At 36.7% G+C, this 14959-nt stretch overlaps 2 protein-coding genes across 3 annotated transcripts in view; one reads left to right on the top strand and one right to left on the bottom strand.

Annotated features, from left to right (window-relative positions):
• Positions 1-8366, top strand: part of LOC106876280 (structural maintenance of chromosomes protein 2) — a 27859-nt gene extending 19493 nt beyond the window's left edge. Inside the window, exons 18-25 of the mRNA XM_014924773.2 lie at positions 500-693; positions 1206-1349; positions 2675-2869; positions 3418-3618; positions 4121-4246; positions 5192-5343; positions 6253-6400; positions 7285-8366. Coding sequence (XP_014780259.1) covers positions 500-693; positions 1206-1349; positions 2675-2869; positions 3418-3618; positions 4121-4246; positions 5192-5343; positions 6253-6400; positions 7285-7449 — 1325 coding nt within the window. The 3' untranslated portion in view covers positions 7450-8366. The remainder of the gene's footprint in view (positions 1-499; positions 694-1205; positions 1350-2674; positions 2870-3417; positions 3619-4120; positions 4247-5191; positions 5344-6252; positions 6401-7284) is intronic.
• Positions 8367-9305: 939 nt separating this feature from the next.
• Positions 9306-12846, bottom strand: LOC106876277 (uncharacterized). Of its 2 annotated transcripts, none has more exons than XM_014924771.2 (4): positions 12176-12846; positions 10346-10483; positions 9661-9804; positions 9306-9445 (listed from the first exon to the last, which is right to left on the bottom strand). In XM_014924771.2, exons 2-4 carry the CDS (start codon positions 10463-10465, stop codon positions 9365-9367), a joined length of 345 nt encoding a protein of 114 aa, XP_014780257.1. In that variant the 5' UTR covers positions 10466-10483; positions 12176-12846; the 3' UTR covers positions 9306-9364. The 2 variants fall into 2 exon arrangements, with proteins under 2 accessions (XP_014780257.1, XP_014780256.1); XM_014924770.2 differs by lacking the exon at positions 12176-12846 and adding an exon at positions 12009-12169.
• Positions 12847-14959: the final 2113 nt, after the last annotated feature.

Genomic DNA, 14959 nt, shown 5'->3' with positions numbered 1-14959 from the left:
TTGAATAAAGGAAAATGGGTAGTGGTGGTGGGTAGGTACCGCCAGCGAGTAGAGAGGGCTCTTAATTGTAGATTTTAAATATTTGAGAGACAACAATGCATAAATCGTAATTTTTTAAAAGAGCAATGAATTCTGGGTGATTAGAATATAACGTAGCATGAATTTAGGAAGCTTAGAAAATGAATAAGCATGAATTTAAGACAACAACTGGATTCAATTGAATTTCATGGAGAGAAACAAGATAAATAATAAGGGACAAAAAACTAAAGCGCAAGGTATTGAGATGTTTGAGGCCGTAAATAAATAAAAATCTCTATCTTATCTGCATCTTGGGTATTTCGTCGTAGTACGTCAGCGAGAAGGCACTAAATGATAAGGATATTGTCTTTAAAATGGGGAGGCCACATAATTTGCATTCTGAATCTGAGGACAGCTTGGCTTGTCCCAGTAGAAACAGACATGATCAGAGATTGATTGATTGACTGGTTATTGATTTTAGAGGAACAGAAAGCCATTGTCCAAACTGCTGGAGAAGTAAACAAGAAAGCCAAACAAAAAGAGCAAGATCTTGAATTTAAAATCAAGAATGCTGATAAAATCCGAGAAAATGAATTAAAGCAAGCCGAAGCTAACCTTAACAAAATCCAGAAACAAATGCAAGAGTCCAATAAATTGATGAAGGAAAAGCAACAGGTTGGTGTTTTCCTCTTAATTTTTAAAAAATTCTGTGTTGTTGTTGTTTGTGCAGTTGAGGTCGAAAGGCACATTGCTCATAACCTTTTCATTTTTTTGTTGTCATTTCTGTTAAAATACACCTCCACCAAGCTGCCCTTGTGACGAAATTCTGAAATTATAATTATTATTACTATTATTATTCAGTAGTCTTATTTTTATCACGTGCTCTCACTGCACTACTGAACGCAGCTCTGTGTGTCTTGGGTCTGTGCTGTGGTTTGTTATGAGGCTCGTATTGTTACTGTATTGAAAGTGTTTTACATAGGATGTGTGCAGTGCCTAGTGGTGCTATTTTCTGTATGTGATATCTACTTGTTAGTCCTGGTGTTTTTGTTATGTATTTGTCTGAATATTTTTTTTTATTCTACTTAATGTGCCTTTTATGATAAGAATTGCTTCTGTTTTTAGACTCCATATTCGAGTTACCTATATTTCCAGGTCTTTCTATTTTATTATTATTATTATTGTAGCATATTGACACTGTGAAACTTGAGATTGTGGAGCTGCAGAAGGAAGTGACTTCGTACGAAGAACAACTTAAAAGTGTTGCCACAGTTTTGGACACTTACAGTTCCGAGCTGAAAGAAATTGAAGAGAAATTAACTGTATGCGAGGTAAGATATATTAAACTAAAATAGCCTTGCAGAGCTTCTTAACCATGTGGTTTCAGGTTCTGACTCACTGGATGACACCTTGCGTCTCATGAGTGCATTTGGTAGATAGAAACTGAATGAAGCCCATTGTATGTGTGTTTGTGCGTACCCTTGTATTAATATCATAAGATGGTTGTGAATGAACATCAGTGTGGTACAAGCAATGTTGTTCGGTTTCCTGTCATCCATAGAAAATATCTCTGGTTCATGAGGAAATATTAGCTTGCTTTGAAATAGGTGAGGATTGATGGCAGAAAGGACCTTTGGCTATGGAAAAATCTACTTCAATAAATTCCATCTGACCCATGCAAGCATGGAAGAGTTGACATGAGATGATGATGAATTCTGCTCTCATACCTTGGTTGTATCAATCACAATTCATATAAAGAGAAAATTATTGCTGTCTATTAAATTGGGTGCTGAAGGCACCTGGTTCACTGGTTGGAGTGTCAGGCTCACAATAATGAGATAGTGAGTTCGATTCCTGGACCAGGCTGTGTGTTGTGTTCTTGAGCAAGGTTTTTTATTTCGCGTTGCTCCAGTTCACTCATCTGTAGAAATGAGTTGCGACATCACTGGTGCCAAGCTGTGTCGGCCCCTTTGCCTTGGGCAACATCGGTGGCGTGGAGAGGAGAGGCTGACTGCTGGTCTTCCATAAACAACTTTGCTCAGACTTGCTCCTGAGAGGAGAACTTCCTAGGTACAACCTCATGGTCATTCATGACCAAAGGGGTCCTTTTTTTTTTTTTGGTCCCTAATGATGGTGCTAATGGTAGTGAGAAAGAAAAGGAATACATTGGTGGGGAGGGGGTATGTAAATATTCATACACACACATGCTCACTCACTAACCACACACTATGTATACATTCACACACACACCGACATGTAGACTCTAATGTGTATATACTCATCATCATTGTTTAACATACACCTTCCATGCTGGCATGGGTTGGACGGTTTGACAGGAGCTGGCTGGGTAGAAGACTGCACCATACCTCTGTGTCTGTTTCAGCACGGTTTTTATGGCTGGATGCCTTTCCTAACTCCAAACACCCAACAGATTGGGTTTGAGTGCTTTTTACACGGCACCAGAACAGGTGAGGCCAATTTTGGCACAGTTTCTACAGCTGGATGCCCTTCCAAATGCCAGCCACTTTACAATATACACACATACTGAGATGTACACTCTAATACTTATATACCCATGCACAGTAATGTGTGTGTGTGTGTGTGTGTATCGATCAACAGAACTAAGACTGAGATGTTTGTTTTGCTTTTATGACAGGCCACTGTAAAAGAGGCACAGGACAATGTGAACAAACAGAAGGAGTTATTGAACGCTTGCAACACAGAGATCCGGAATGCTACCAAAATTCTAAAAGCTTTTCAGGAGAAAGCCAAAAAAATTGACTTGGAGAATCAGGAATTGGAACATAAGCGTAGCAAGTTGCAAAAGGAATCTAAAGATACAACATCACAGGTAAATCGTTCAGTTGTTGTTTTAACAGTTTTGAGAGACTTTGGTCAGCCAAGGAATATATTTATAATGATGACTTGCATATTAATTTCTAATATTCAGATGTGAATATTGTTGTTGCTGTTGTGTTTCATCATAGAAGAAAAGCTTTTCCTTTATGATGAATATATGTTCATAACACACTTGATCTCTTAGTGCAAGGGATTCTGGACATGTGGTGTTTCAACATTGTTGTGTTTCATCAACCAGAAACACCCCAAGACCAATGTGTCTAACAAGAGCCAGTGGTCTTAATTTTCTACTGTTTACTGGTCTCTGCTGATAATGTCTCGTAATAAATCATCAAATGGTTGGGGAACAGCAAGAATCAATATATTTTCACTACAGTTATTTCTCTGTGTTTTGTTACTATGTCAAAGTCTATACCAGTTATACACTGCGAATAGCTAAGTCAATTATACTTGTTTTTCCTTCTGAAAAAAATAATTTCTTGTTTATCCCAATGTAAACATCAATAATTAACTGTTCATATAAATGTCTTTATTAATCAGGTTGAAAACTGGCTGAAAAAACATGAGTGGATTGTTGATGAGAAAAAGTTCTTTGGCAAACCGAACACAGCCTATGATTTCACTGTTAACGATCCTGTGGTTGCCGAACAACGTATTCAGAAGTTACAGGAAATTAAGGGCAAGTTGGGTCACAACATCAACATGAGGGCCATGAATATGTTGGAAAAGGCAGAGGAAGAGGTAAATATTTTGACAAACTTGACTCATTTGTTTTGTTGTTTCAACTTTACACCATTGGGTTTCATATTGTCTCTTAATCTGCAGAACTGTGTACATGACACAATTTAAACTCACGCACATGCATACTGTTCTGTCTACCAAATCCACTCAAGGGTTGGGTTGGCCTGAGGCTAGATTGTCCAAGGTATTCCACAGTAGGACTGAACCTGAAATTACATGGTTGCAAAACAAAGCTTCTTAACCACTCAACCGTATCTGTACCTACCAAACCAAAGTTGATGAGTCACTTCATAGTTCCTCAACACCTGCCCTGGGCACCAAATTCTGCTGCAAGTTGCAACCCATACATATTATCAACAATTTGAAAAACCAATGGAAACACAGTTTCCTTGGTTCAGATCAACATCCAGTGTGTGTGTGTGTGTGTGTGAGAGAGCAAAAAAGAGAGAGGATTGTAATACACTTCATTAAATCTGTGTAATGTTCTGATTAATTTCCCCAGTGCAACGATCTGATGGTGAAAAGGAAAATAGTTTTGAATGACAAGATGAAAATTGCCCAAGTCATTGCGGAGTTGGATGAAATGAAGAAGGCAGCCCTGAAAAAGGCCTGGGAACAGGTCAATAAGGTAAGACATATTGTGTGGTGGCCCTCAGTGTTTTGGCAATGTACAGTTGTGTAGTGTGTGAAGCAATCCTCTACTTTCACCCTCTAAGGGGGGGGGGTCAATTCAGTTATACCACCCCCACCTTTATCATTGATTAAATTGTTTGGGGCCTAGAATAAAATTTATTAACCTACCCACCAGATCTTTTACTTACAGTTTGGCCCCTTGGTGGGTAAAACCTGGTATTAGACCAGTCTATCTTAACTTTGGTGCTAGACATCCCATAGGAGCATTGTGAACTTGCACGAATGCACTGGGTTTTTAAGATTGGTCATTTTTCTCAGAAACACAATATTTAAACAAGCTGTAGTAGTTATATTTTGAATACATTTTCCAAAACCTGTTTCGTGTGATTAAAATAAAAGCAGGGCCTTGTGCTAACGGTCAGCAGAAACATGACTGCTGATGCACCAAGGTCCAATATGAGTCCTGATCTTTAGGCATTTCCTTAAAAATTTAACATAGAATGCAACAGTCTATGGAAGTATCTAAAACCTGGCATTTAAGCCAGCCATTTCCGACCCAAATATTCTACTCGTTTTTATGCCCAGATCCAGCCTTTTATCGATTCTCCTCTGTCATTCTAAAATTAAAGAATCACATCATTGAAATCTCAGAGCTACAACATAATCTATGATTAATTTAAAACAATGTGAATAAATAAGCATTAGATTCAACAGTAGTGAGAATGCTAAAGGGCTAAGCATATGAAGTGAAGCCTTTGTTTTACATCATTCGATGAAAGGTGGCACTGAACCGATAAAAGACCAAGCACCATTGTATTGCAAGTTACTCCTTCCTCCTAACAACCAATATTTATTCTTTACTAATGCTTTTGTGTTATGTGCCAGACTTTTTTTTGTTTTGTTTTAAACTTTTACCATTTCTTTTTTGTTGTTTCATTAGGATTTCGGTTCCATTTTCTCCACACTGCTTCCTGGTACTGATGCTAAACTAAGTCCTCCAGAGGGAATGACTGTTCTCGATGGACTGGAGGTGAAAGTAGCATTTGGAGATATCTGGAAAGAATCGCTTGGTGAATTGAGTGGAGGGCAAAGGTAAACTTCTAGGTTTCACTCCTACCACCATCATTTCAATATAATGTCCACTTTCCCATGTTTGTATCGGTCAGATGGAATTTGTTGAGGCAGATTTTTTTTTTATAGCTGGATGCCTTTCCTGTTGTCAACACTCATCTGTTTCCAAGCAGGGTAATATTTCCCCATGGTCAAACATTATTTCCATACAAGATTGGAAACAAATAACACTACTTTTGTATTAGTGACACTCCATTACAACTACCAAGTGCTGTAGCCTCAGACCAGCCAAAGCCTTGTGAGTGGATTTGGTAGACAGAAACTGAAAGAAGCCCATTATATATATATATATATATGTGTGTGTGTGTATTGGTGTGTCTATGTCCCTCATAACTTAGTGGTTCGGCAAAAGAGAACCGATGGAATAAGTACTAGGCTTACAAAGAATAAGTCCTGGGGTCGATTTGTTCGACTAAAGGCAGTGCTCCAGCATGACTGAAACAAGTAACAGACTATGCCAATATATGTATTGACCCTTTTAACAGAAACCTGTCTGATACCACCACTGGTTCATTAATAGAAATGTCCTGGTTTAAAGGGATCTAAAATTTTGTATTTAGGTTCCTTACACCAGGTTAATAACGACCCCAATTATTTTACTAAATTCTTTGTAACTTTTAACATTAATTGAAACAAAGGTATTTCAACTGAAATATGAGAACTAAAAAGTTAAACAGTAAAACCTGCAGCTTTTAAGAGTTGATTCTCCTTAATCCCCACCTTTTATACCTCTTTAATCCCCACATTTTATACCTCTTTAATCCCCACATTTTATACCTCCTTAATCTCCACCTTTTATATCTGCTTTGTTCGTTTCTTTAAACAAGAGACCAATGTAATTTTTCGCCGTTTCTTATTTTTTCCTCATAGGTCCCTGGTTGCTCTTTCTCTGATATTGGCCATGCTGTTATTCAAACCAGCCCCTATTTATATTCTTGATGAAGTCGATGCTGCACTTGACTTGTCTCACACCCAAAACATTGGACATATGATTAAAAACCACTTCAGACATTCACAGGTAATCACATGTTCTTGCTATTAACTGTTTAATTACTGGTTCTGTCTCAGAAGACTATTTTGGCCATTATGTGGATAGCAGTTATGAATATTTTGAAGTTGCAATTCCCAATTTATATTCATAAGTAAAAACCAGAAAAATGCTTTACATTACTGGAGAATATATCTGCAGATGTTTAGCCAACACTGTGCAGAGTCACATAAGATGCTTGTGAACACCTCATCCACATACAGTATCTTCATGGACACAGGGGAGAGCAACTAGTTTCAATCCTGTGTTGGGATCTCCTCAGAGCCTCTCCTAAACATGATGTCTAGCCTTGTGCCTATCTTGAGAATCATTTTTTAATGATTATTTAGTGTGTTGTGTTCCAGCTCCTTACATTCTTCTGAAGTTGATAAAATCAAACACCATGATGTCCTGGTGGTATTGTCCAACCCTCTTATCAAAATTGCCAGTATTGTGCCTAAATTATGGATTATTTAGTGTGCTGATATCTCTAGCAAATAAAAACACACTAAACTCTAACTAGAAAGAATGTTGAGGCACAGTTCACTAGTGTAGACAGCAAAGCTAGTTTATAAATTGGAAGTGTTTTTATTAGCTTGAGATGTTGGGTTTCAAATCCCATGTGATGCTCATGCCTTTTCAGAGAAGGCTAAATGTGATACAAATGATGTAAGATAACTATATGTGCTAAATTAGCCCTCCTATGGATTTGGGTGAGGATGAAATCCCTCACATCATTGTCCGGTTTCAACTTATTCTGCTACACTAAAACAAACTCCTACGTAACTCCCACTCCCGTAGTTGTCTTGGGAGAAGTGTAGCATAATGAGATTTTGTGGCATTCATTGTGTTTGTATTTTCTGTTCTCTTTCCAGTTCATTGTGGTTTCGCTGAAAGACGGAATGTTTAACAACGCCAATGTCCTGTTTAAGACAAAATTTGTTGACGGCGTGTCAACAGTGACCAGACACACTCAGAGTCACTCCTCACACACCAGTAAAGACCACTCATCAACATCATCATCATCGTCAACAGCATGAAAGAAGCAAATTGCCTGAAACGTTTTAGCTGTTTCTCGTTTCTAGACGCTTCTCACTTCCATCGTCTTTGTTACATTCTGACATTAATTACAAAAAACACAACCCAAACATACAAACTTCTCTCACACACACGTATACCAGGCCTAATTGTAGCCTGGAGAAGAACATGTGTTTTAAAAAAAATAATAGGGAGGAGGAGGTCGCAAATGGCAAATTATCTCCTTGGTGAAAGCACTTAATGAAGTAGTGGCTTTCGTGCCCATTTAAAATATAACTTTGTCATATTCCATTTTGCCTTAGAACACTGAAATTGTAACTTGTATTTCATGACAGTTTCTGTGGTCAGAATTTTATAATAAAAATTATATTTTATCATATTATATTTTATATTTATCCTCATTTATGAGAGGTTTTTGGTTTAAAAAAAAAAAAGTTCAATGAATCAGTGATTAATGAATAATAGAACATGTGGATCAGTGATTAATGAATAATAGAACATGAGGAAAATGGGTTTTGCTCTGAGATCCCTAGTTGTCCCAAACATTGTGTGTGGTTGCTGGGTTTGCTTTTGTGATCCAAGCACAATCTTTGACCACCGACCCATGTTATTACAGATCAATTTGTGACATGTGGAACATGGTTCACAATTATGTCATGTTATCCCAGGTCAGCGATAAATGAGGATAGATGTAATATATACGATTTTTATTACATTATAACTGATTATCTGCATTTAATTTTTTTTGATTATTTGGTTCTGTTCTGTAACGTTGTCACTGTGCATCTGCATGTGTGAGTCATTGTGTTGACTGAATGTCATTTTATTGTTCATTAATGTAAATAAATATCTTCTCTCTCTCTCTCTTGTATACCTCTACTTCATAAACAGCTGGACAATAAATCAAGGGGAAAAAGCATCCCTGTTTTGTCTTCCACCAAACCTTAGTCACAATTTATGTTCCTAACACTAGCTGAATGATAACTAAGTTATTTTACTAAATTCATTGAAAGAAATATGGAGCATCTCAAAATAAATACAGCAACAAAAGGGTTACAGGCCCTCTGGCATAACTGTTTACCAGGCCTCTTAGCATTGATATCGACATAGTTAACATGTAGAGTGTGGGCCCTCGGGCTGTGCCTGATTAACTGACGGCTCAGTCCACCCCTGTCTAATGCTTAAACTAAAGCCCATGAAGAAAAAAAAAAGTCCAATTTATTCTGAAGACACGAAAGAATTGGTCTGAATGATAATGTCCCGATTTCTTTACTCTGTTATATCTAAATCAGGGTCCTCAAAACATCTTCGGACCCCTTTTATTCCTATATTACTCCACTGGACCCTAATAAACATTTGATGTATAAAAAAAAAACCCTAATGCATTTTTGTAACTAAACATTGTTAGGAATTGTTGACAAAATTTAAAATATTTTGTGTATTACAGAAATAGCAATGTAATGCAGGTAAATTTTAACACCAAAATCTTATGTGGACCCCGACTGAGAACCACTGACCTAAACTTTCCTTGAATATCTGATGGTTCAAATATTTCTTTCTTTTAATTGAATAAATTTCTTAATTCATGAACTCTGCTTCTATGTGTTTATGCTGACACCCTAATCCTCGTTAACTCTATGCCTCTGTCCTCCTGGATTTAACACCACATCATCTTTGGTTGCCTCTAATGAAGTCTATTCTGTTGCAAGAATTTCAGTTTGACCAATGTCTTCCAGCCCTGCTCCTGTCGGTATTATAGGCCCTGTAAAAAGCCATGAGCACAACCTTCCCCCTGACAAAGCAAATAAAAAGAATGCCAATCCCTGAATCTCCTTAAAATAACAACCTCATATTCACCAATGTTTAAATGCTTGATTCAGCTTTATTACAAAACTAGAAATCATTAAAAAGGAATGTTCACATCTCTCTACTTCGTAAATCTAAGAAGTAACAACCTTTGAAGGAATTCAATCGAACATCGATTTCACCTTCTTCCAACTGAAACAAAGAAAAAAAATTAAGATTATAACAAGAATTACTTTCGAGAAATGCTAAATTAAACAGAAATCCTGTAAGAAATCCATAAATGTATGCAAACTTGTCCAAAATAATGTTGGAGCTGGAGGTGATGACAACAGGAACGATGACGATGAATGATGTTATTAATTCGACAAGATACAAAATGAACAAAAGCAAAATCCAAAACTACTCACTTCATCATGGCCATACAATTCATTGTAACATTTCTCAGAAATACACAGTCGTACACATCGGGTGTGATCCAAGGGACGCGTAAGCAGCTTCTGGCAATGAGCTGACGTTTCACACTGACTTTTAGCATGTCGATAGTGTTTGTCCTGACAAAACAACAACAAAAACATTAAAGTCATAGTATGTTGTCAATTTAATGTGACAGTCCTATGAAAGGGAAGAATGCTACTGTTATTTAGCCCTAGGAAACACAGTTTCCTGTTGGACTTGACACATTTCCTGTGTCCTTATGTTTTCAAAGTGGAGACAAGCACCTCCACCTCGCAATGTATTATTTCTATTTTCAAAATCAGTGAATGTATTTCACTTGAATTATTATGTTTACAGAGGCGGGTAGGCATCGACAGCTAGCAAACCATGCTACTCCAGACTGAGGACGAACAATGACTCTGAAACTAGTCTCTGGATGCTGAGTGGAGGTGCTTGACTCCACTTTGGAAACAAGGACAGAGGAAATATGTCAAGTCCAATAGGAAACTGTGTGACATTACTGGTATTTATTTCCTCATTGGCCAGCTTCACAAACCATACAATATCTGGTTTGTTGTGGTGTACATCATTCCTGTAATCTGCTGGGCTGTTGCTCACCCAAAGTTAGAAAGGCAATGGTTTATTTTAAATACATACATCTCGCTTTTTCCTGAACTTATACTGTTTGAAGACATATTCCTTTGAAGAAGTCTGAAGAATGAGTTGTAGAAGTGTGATGATCAATAACAAACGGGCAACGGAATTTTTTGGCACCATTCTAACAATCACGGATTTCTGTAACAAGAAGAAAAATATATGCAACAAGTCATTAGATAGGATATAAATTCATGGGGTACATTTGAATAAACAGCCAGAACAGTGAGAATCCACTCAATAATGTATCTCTTCAGTCTTAAGATGTTCTGCATGAATATCTCAGCATTGTTTCTTTTTCTTTATTGGAAAACAACTTTGCCCTTTATGTGATGTGCTATGAACTCCAATAGTCTAATGGGAGGAAATGTCTTCCAAGAACTCAAAATCACATCACTGAAATATTCATGCTCTCATCTGCCAGAATATATTAAGAATGAACAAATATGTTATCGTCAAATATAACATTTCATGTAACATATTTTGAATATTAAAACCATGTGTTAACTTAGTTTATACTCACACACACACACTCTCATGTATATATATATGAGAGAGAGAGTTCAAGATGAGGTGGATTATATTTAGCGAGAAAACGCATACACATGTAGAAATGAAATACATGTAAACCTAAGACTTCTGTTTAAAACTTGGTTAGCCTAACACTTGACCAGATTCATAGCTTTCTGTTAACTGACATAGCTTTCAATTAACACATTTAAACAAACTAAACTATGGTGGAATGTTAAAACCAGCCTCCAATATTTATTTATTATGTAATTCCTTCATATCGGTGACTCTCAACTAGGGTTAATATACTCTCGAGAGGTGAAGGTTTCCATGCCATGGAATAAATAATTTATTCCTGATCACAGCTTATTATAAAATATACAAAATTTATAAACGAATAAATATTTTGAAAATTACGCCGTCACAAACATTTTGTGAATGTGACGGCGAATGCCACGGATGAGAAGATAAATTGCAAAAGAACTGACAAACCGATTGACTGGTCAAACCATCGATGAGTTAAATAGCTTAAGTAGTTAACTGATTGATAGGTTATAATAAAAAGAAACTAAATATGTCCGTTTTTATTGGCAAAATATCCTCCAAGGGTACAATACACCCAATTTACCCCAGTATCAGTTATATTATTTTCAACTGTAAAAACTGAGGGATGATTTATACACGGAGCAGAGCTAAAACTATGAAATTTATACGATTTTATACCAAAATTTAACACTAAATTAGAGGCGCGACTTATAAACGAGTAAATATGGTAGATATATATATATATATATAAAGAGCTAGTATTTCTGTATTTTAGTACGTAAGGAGGTAAAAAGGCGAAATGCATGAAGTCAATGGGTAAAAAGCTTATGAAGAGTTTTAAGTCACTTTAATATAAAACATCCATTATTGGAAATGTTAGACTGATCGAAGTGTTGAGTCTGATATTATTTCAGTTGCTCCGTTGGAATCCCTTTACTTCATTCATGTCTAATCTGTATCGTCGTTGAGAAAGACATGAACATCTCACAGTCTAACAATAATTCTTCATCTGAGATGCTGAGGCGATGTAAAAAAGAAAATAAATCTTGTTTCATTCATTCGAACAAAAAAAAACCCCCAGAAAATTAGAGTAACTGGAAGAAATGCTTACATTAACAACTTGGTTAGTTTTCAGTTATTCATGGCTAGAAATGTTTAGAAATATGTCTTTAAATCTACTGCGACGTTCAATGAACAATATTTTCTATTTTTCAGTAAATTTACTTCGGAAAACAGAGAAAAAAAATAAAGACAGAAATAATTAAAACAAACACAAACCTGGAACCTCACAACATTGGAGAGTGTCTTGTGTTAGTTATCTCCCTTTAATATAGTGCGCGTGAATTATTAATTAATGGTAATTGTGTTCGTAGCATCACGGTTATTGGGAAATGGTTTAGAAATTTATAGAGAACCTTGAAAAATAGTTTCTTTTTTAAAATTTCGTTCGAACGTTTGATTTTTAAGATATTGTAAACGTTCAATTAGGTAATATTTATTTCTTTATTGCCCACAGCGGGGCTAAACATAGAGGGGGACAAACAAGCACAGACAAAGGGATTAAGTCGATTACATCGACCTCATTGCGTAACTGGTACTTATTTAATCGACTCCGAAAGGATGAAAGGCAAAGTTGACTTCAGCGGAATTTGAACTCGGAACATAACAGCAGACGAAGTACCGCTAGGCAGTTCTTTCCGGCGTGCTAACGTTTCTTGAATGTCTTAGCTATAGTAGTTCTTATACGCTAAATACAGTACATTATTGGTCTTGTACTCACTTCTGCTTGGAGAGTTGTCATCTTTTTCCGCTTTATTGTTTTATGTCAGAAAATAAAGAATCTCAAATCTGGAAGGAAATCGAAAACATCTTTCAATAATGATATTCTGTCGTACAACTGTTTATAGCAGAGACTCCAGCTAAGAAGATCTGAAGAAGGAATTGTATTAATAAAGCTTTAACAAATCTTAATATATTGTATTACATCTTTATCTTTGTATCAGAGAAAATTTCATACGGTTAGACTCGAATCCACAGTCACAGTGGATGAAGTATTGTGGATTCTAAAGAAAAAAGCAACAACAACAAAAAACATTGTAAAATACGTGTAGATATGTCTGTAGTCAAAAAGTACGCTTCATAGCCATGTAGTTTCTGGTTCGATGTGCGTGTGTGTTGCCTCGTCTCGACAGCATGATGGCTGTAAACGAGCACCACTGTCATACAGGCAATGTTGATCGTTTCCGGTCTTCTGTGAAAATCATGTCTGGCGATGATTAACTTGTCTGGAAAATATTAACTTGCTTCGAAACTTATGATGGTTGGCGGCAGAAAGGGTATCCGTCGGTAGAGAACTTGTCTTAATCCGGCCGTAGAGACCTTGTCATAATCTGGCCGTTGAGAGCTTGTCTTAGTCTGGCCATAGAGACCTTGTTATAATCCAGCCGTTGAGAACTGTCTTAATCCGGCCGTAGAGACCTTGTTATAATCCGGCCGTTGAGAACTTGACTTAATCTGACCGTAGAGACCTTGCCATAATCAGGCCGTAGAGAACTTGTCATAATCCGGTTGTTGAGAACTCGACTTAATCCGGCTGTAGAGAACTTGTCTGACCCATGCAGGCGAGGACAAGTAGACAGTAAAACAAGGATAACACACACACACACACACACACACACATGTAAGCCGACTGGATATATATAGTGATTATATTTAACATACATACATACATACATGCATACATACGTACATGCATACGTACGTACATACATACATACACACACACATACATACATAGATACATACACACACACACACATACATATATACATACAATGTATATCACCGAATCGTTTCTACATATCAAATCAACTTAACCGATTTAGCAATATGAATTATCTCCCTTCAATCTAGTCTATTATGAGTTATTTCCCTTGGAGAAAAGATGTAATTTACTCATTCTAAACCTGAAAATGACTATCTTTTAATGTAATTTGAAACAAATCATCGTGGGTGAAAAACTCCTTCTTCAAAAAGCGAATATTTCCATTGCACTATGTTCAGCACATCAAATATTTACATTATTTACATTCGACGGATATTTGTCCTCATCTTGTTTGCCATATGCCCGCGGGCATATGGCATAGTGGTTAAGAGCACGAGCTACTAACCCCAAGATTCCGAGTTCGATTCCAAGCAGTGACCTGAACAATAATAATAATAATGATAATAACATTCAAAAATACCTTAGGAATGAGAACCCAGGTTCGAAATTTCCCCAAGACACCTGATGAAGGCTGGAGGGTATATCAACCAAAACGTGTTAACAAACAAGATGAAGACAAATATCAATCAAATGTAAATAATGTACATAATGTACATAATTCCTCATCTCTTAAATATAGAACTATATTTCCATCATTTGTTTCCTTCTCAAAATTATTATCGTCTGGGAACACTGATCCTTATCAGTATAAGCTTTAATTGGTACTGTAGCTAATTAATACATTCAAATTCTATTAATCACTGCAGAACAAGCAAAACTGAATTGTGTTAACATGTCATCAAGCTTCTATTGAATTGAGACTCTAGCTTTTTGCTTAGTTATACATCTGACAATCTGGCCCAGTGGCCACCACTCGCTCACTTCAGACGAAATCTGTTTAATGATCAGAAAAAGTTCTTGAAGTAAGAATACGAAGATTCTCTGTCTTCTTTGGAATCAATCTACACAATCTAATATGGTACAGGACACAGCAGTTTTGCCATACTGATGATATGAAGTGGATGAGTGAAATATATGTGTAAAGAGAGAGAGAGATTCTTAATAATAATAATAATAATCATCATCATCGTTTAACGTCCGCTTTCCATGCTAGCATGGGTTGGACGATTTGACTGAGGACTGGTGAAACCGGATGGCAACACCAGGCTCCAGTCTGATTTGGCAGAGTTTCTACAGCTGGATGCCCTTCCTAACGCCAACCACTCAGAGAGTGTAGTGGGTGCTTTTACGTGTCACCCGCACGAAAACGGCCACGCTCGAAATGGTGTCTTTTATGT

Source organism: Octopus bimaculoides, chromosome 10 (assembly GCF_001194135.2).
Source record: "Octopus bimaculoides isolate UCB-OBI-ISO-001 chromosome 10, ASM119413v2, whole genome shotgun sequence".
In the NCBI taxonomy this organism is placed as follows: domain Eukaryota; kingdom Metazoa; phylum Mollusca; class Cephalopoda; order Octopoda; family Octopodidae; genus Octopus; species Octopus bimaculoides.
This window is presented reverse-complemented; position numbering and strand designations above follow the sequence as displayed.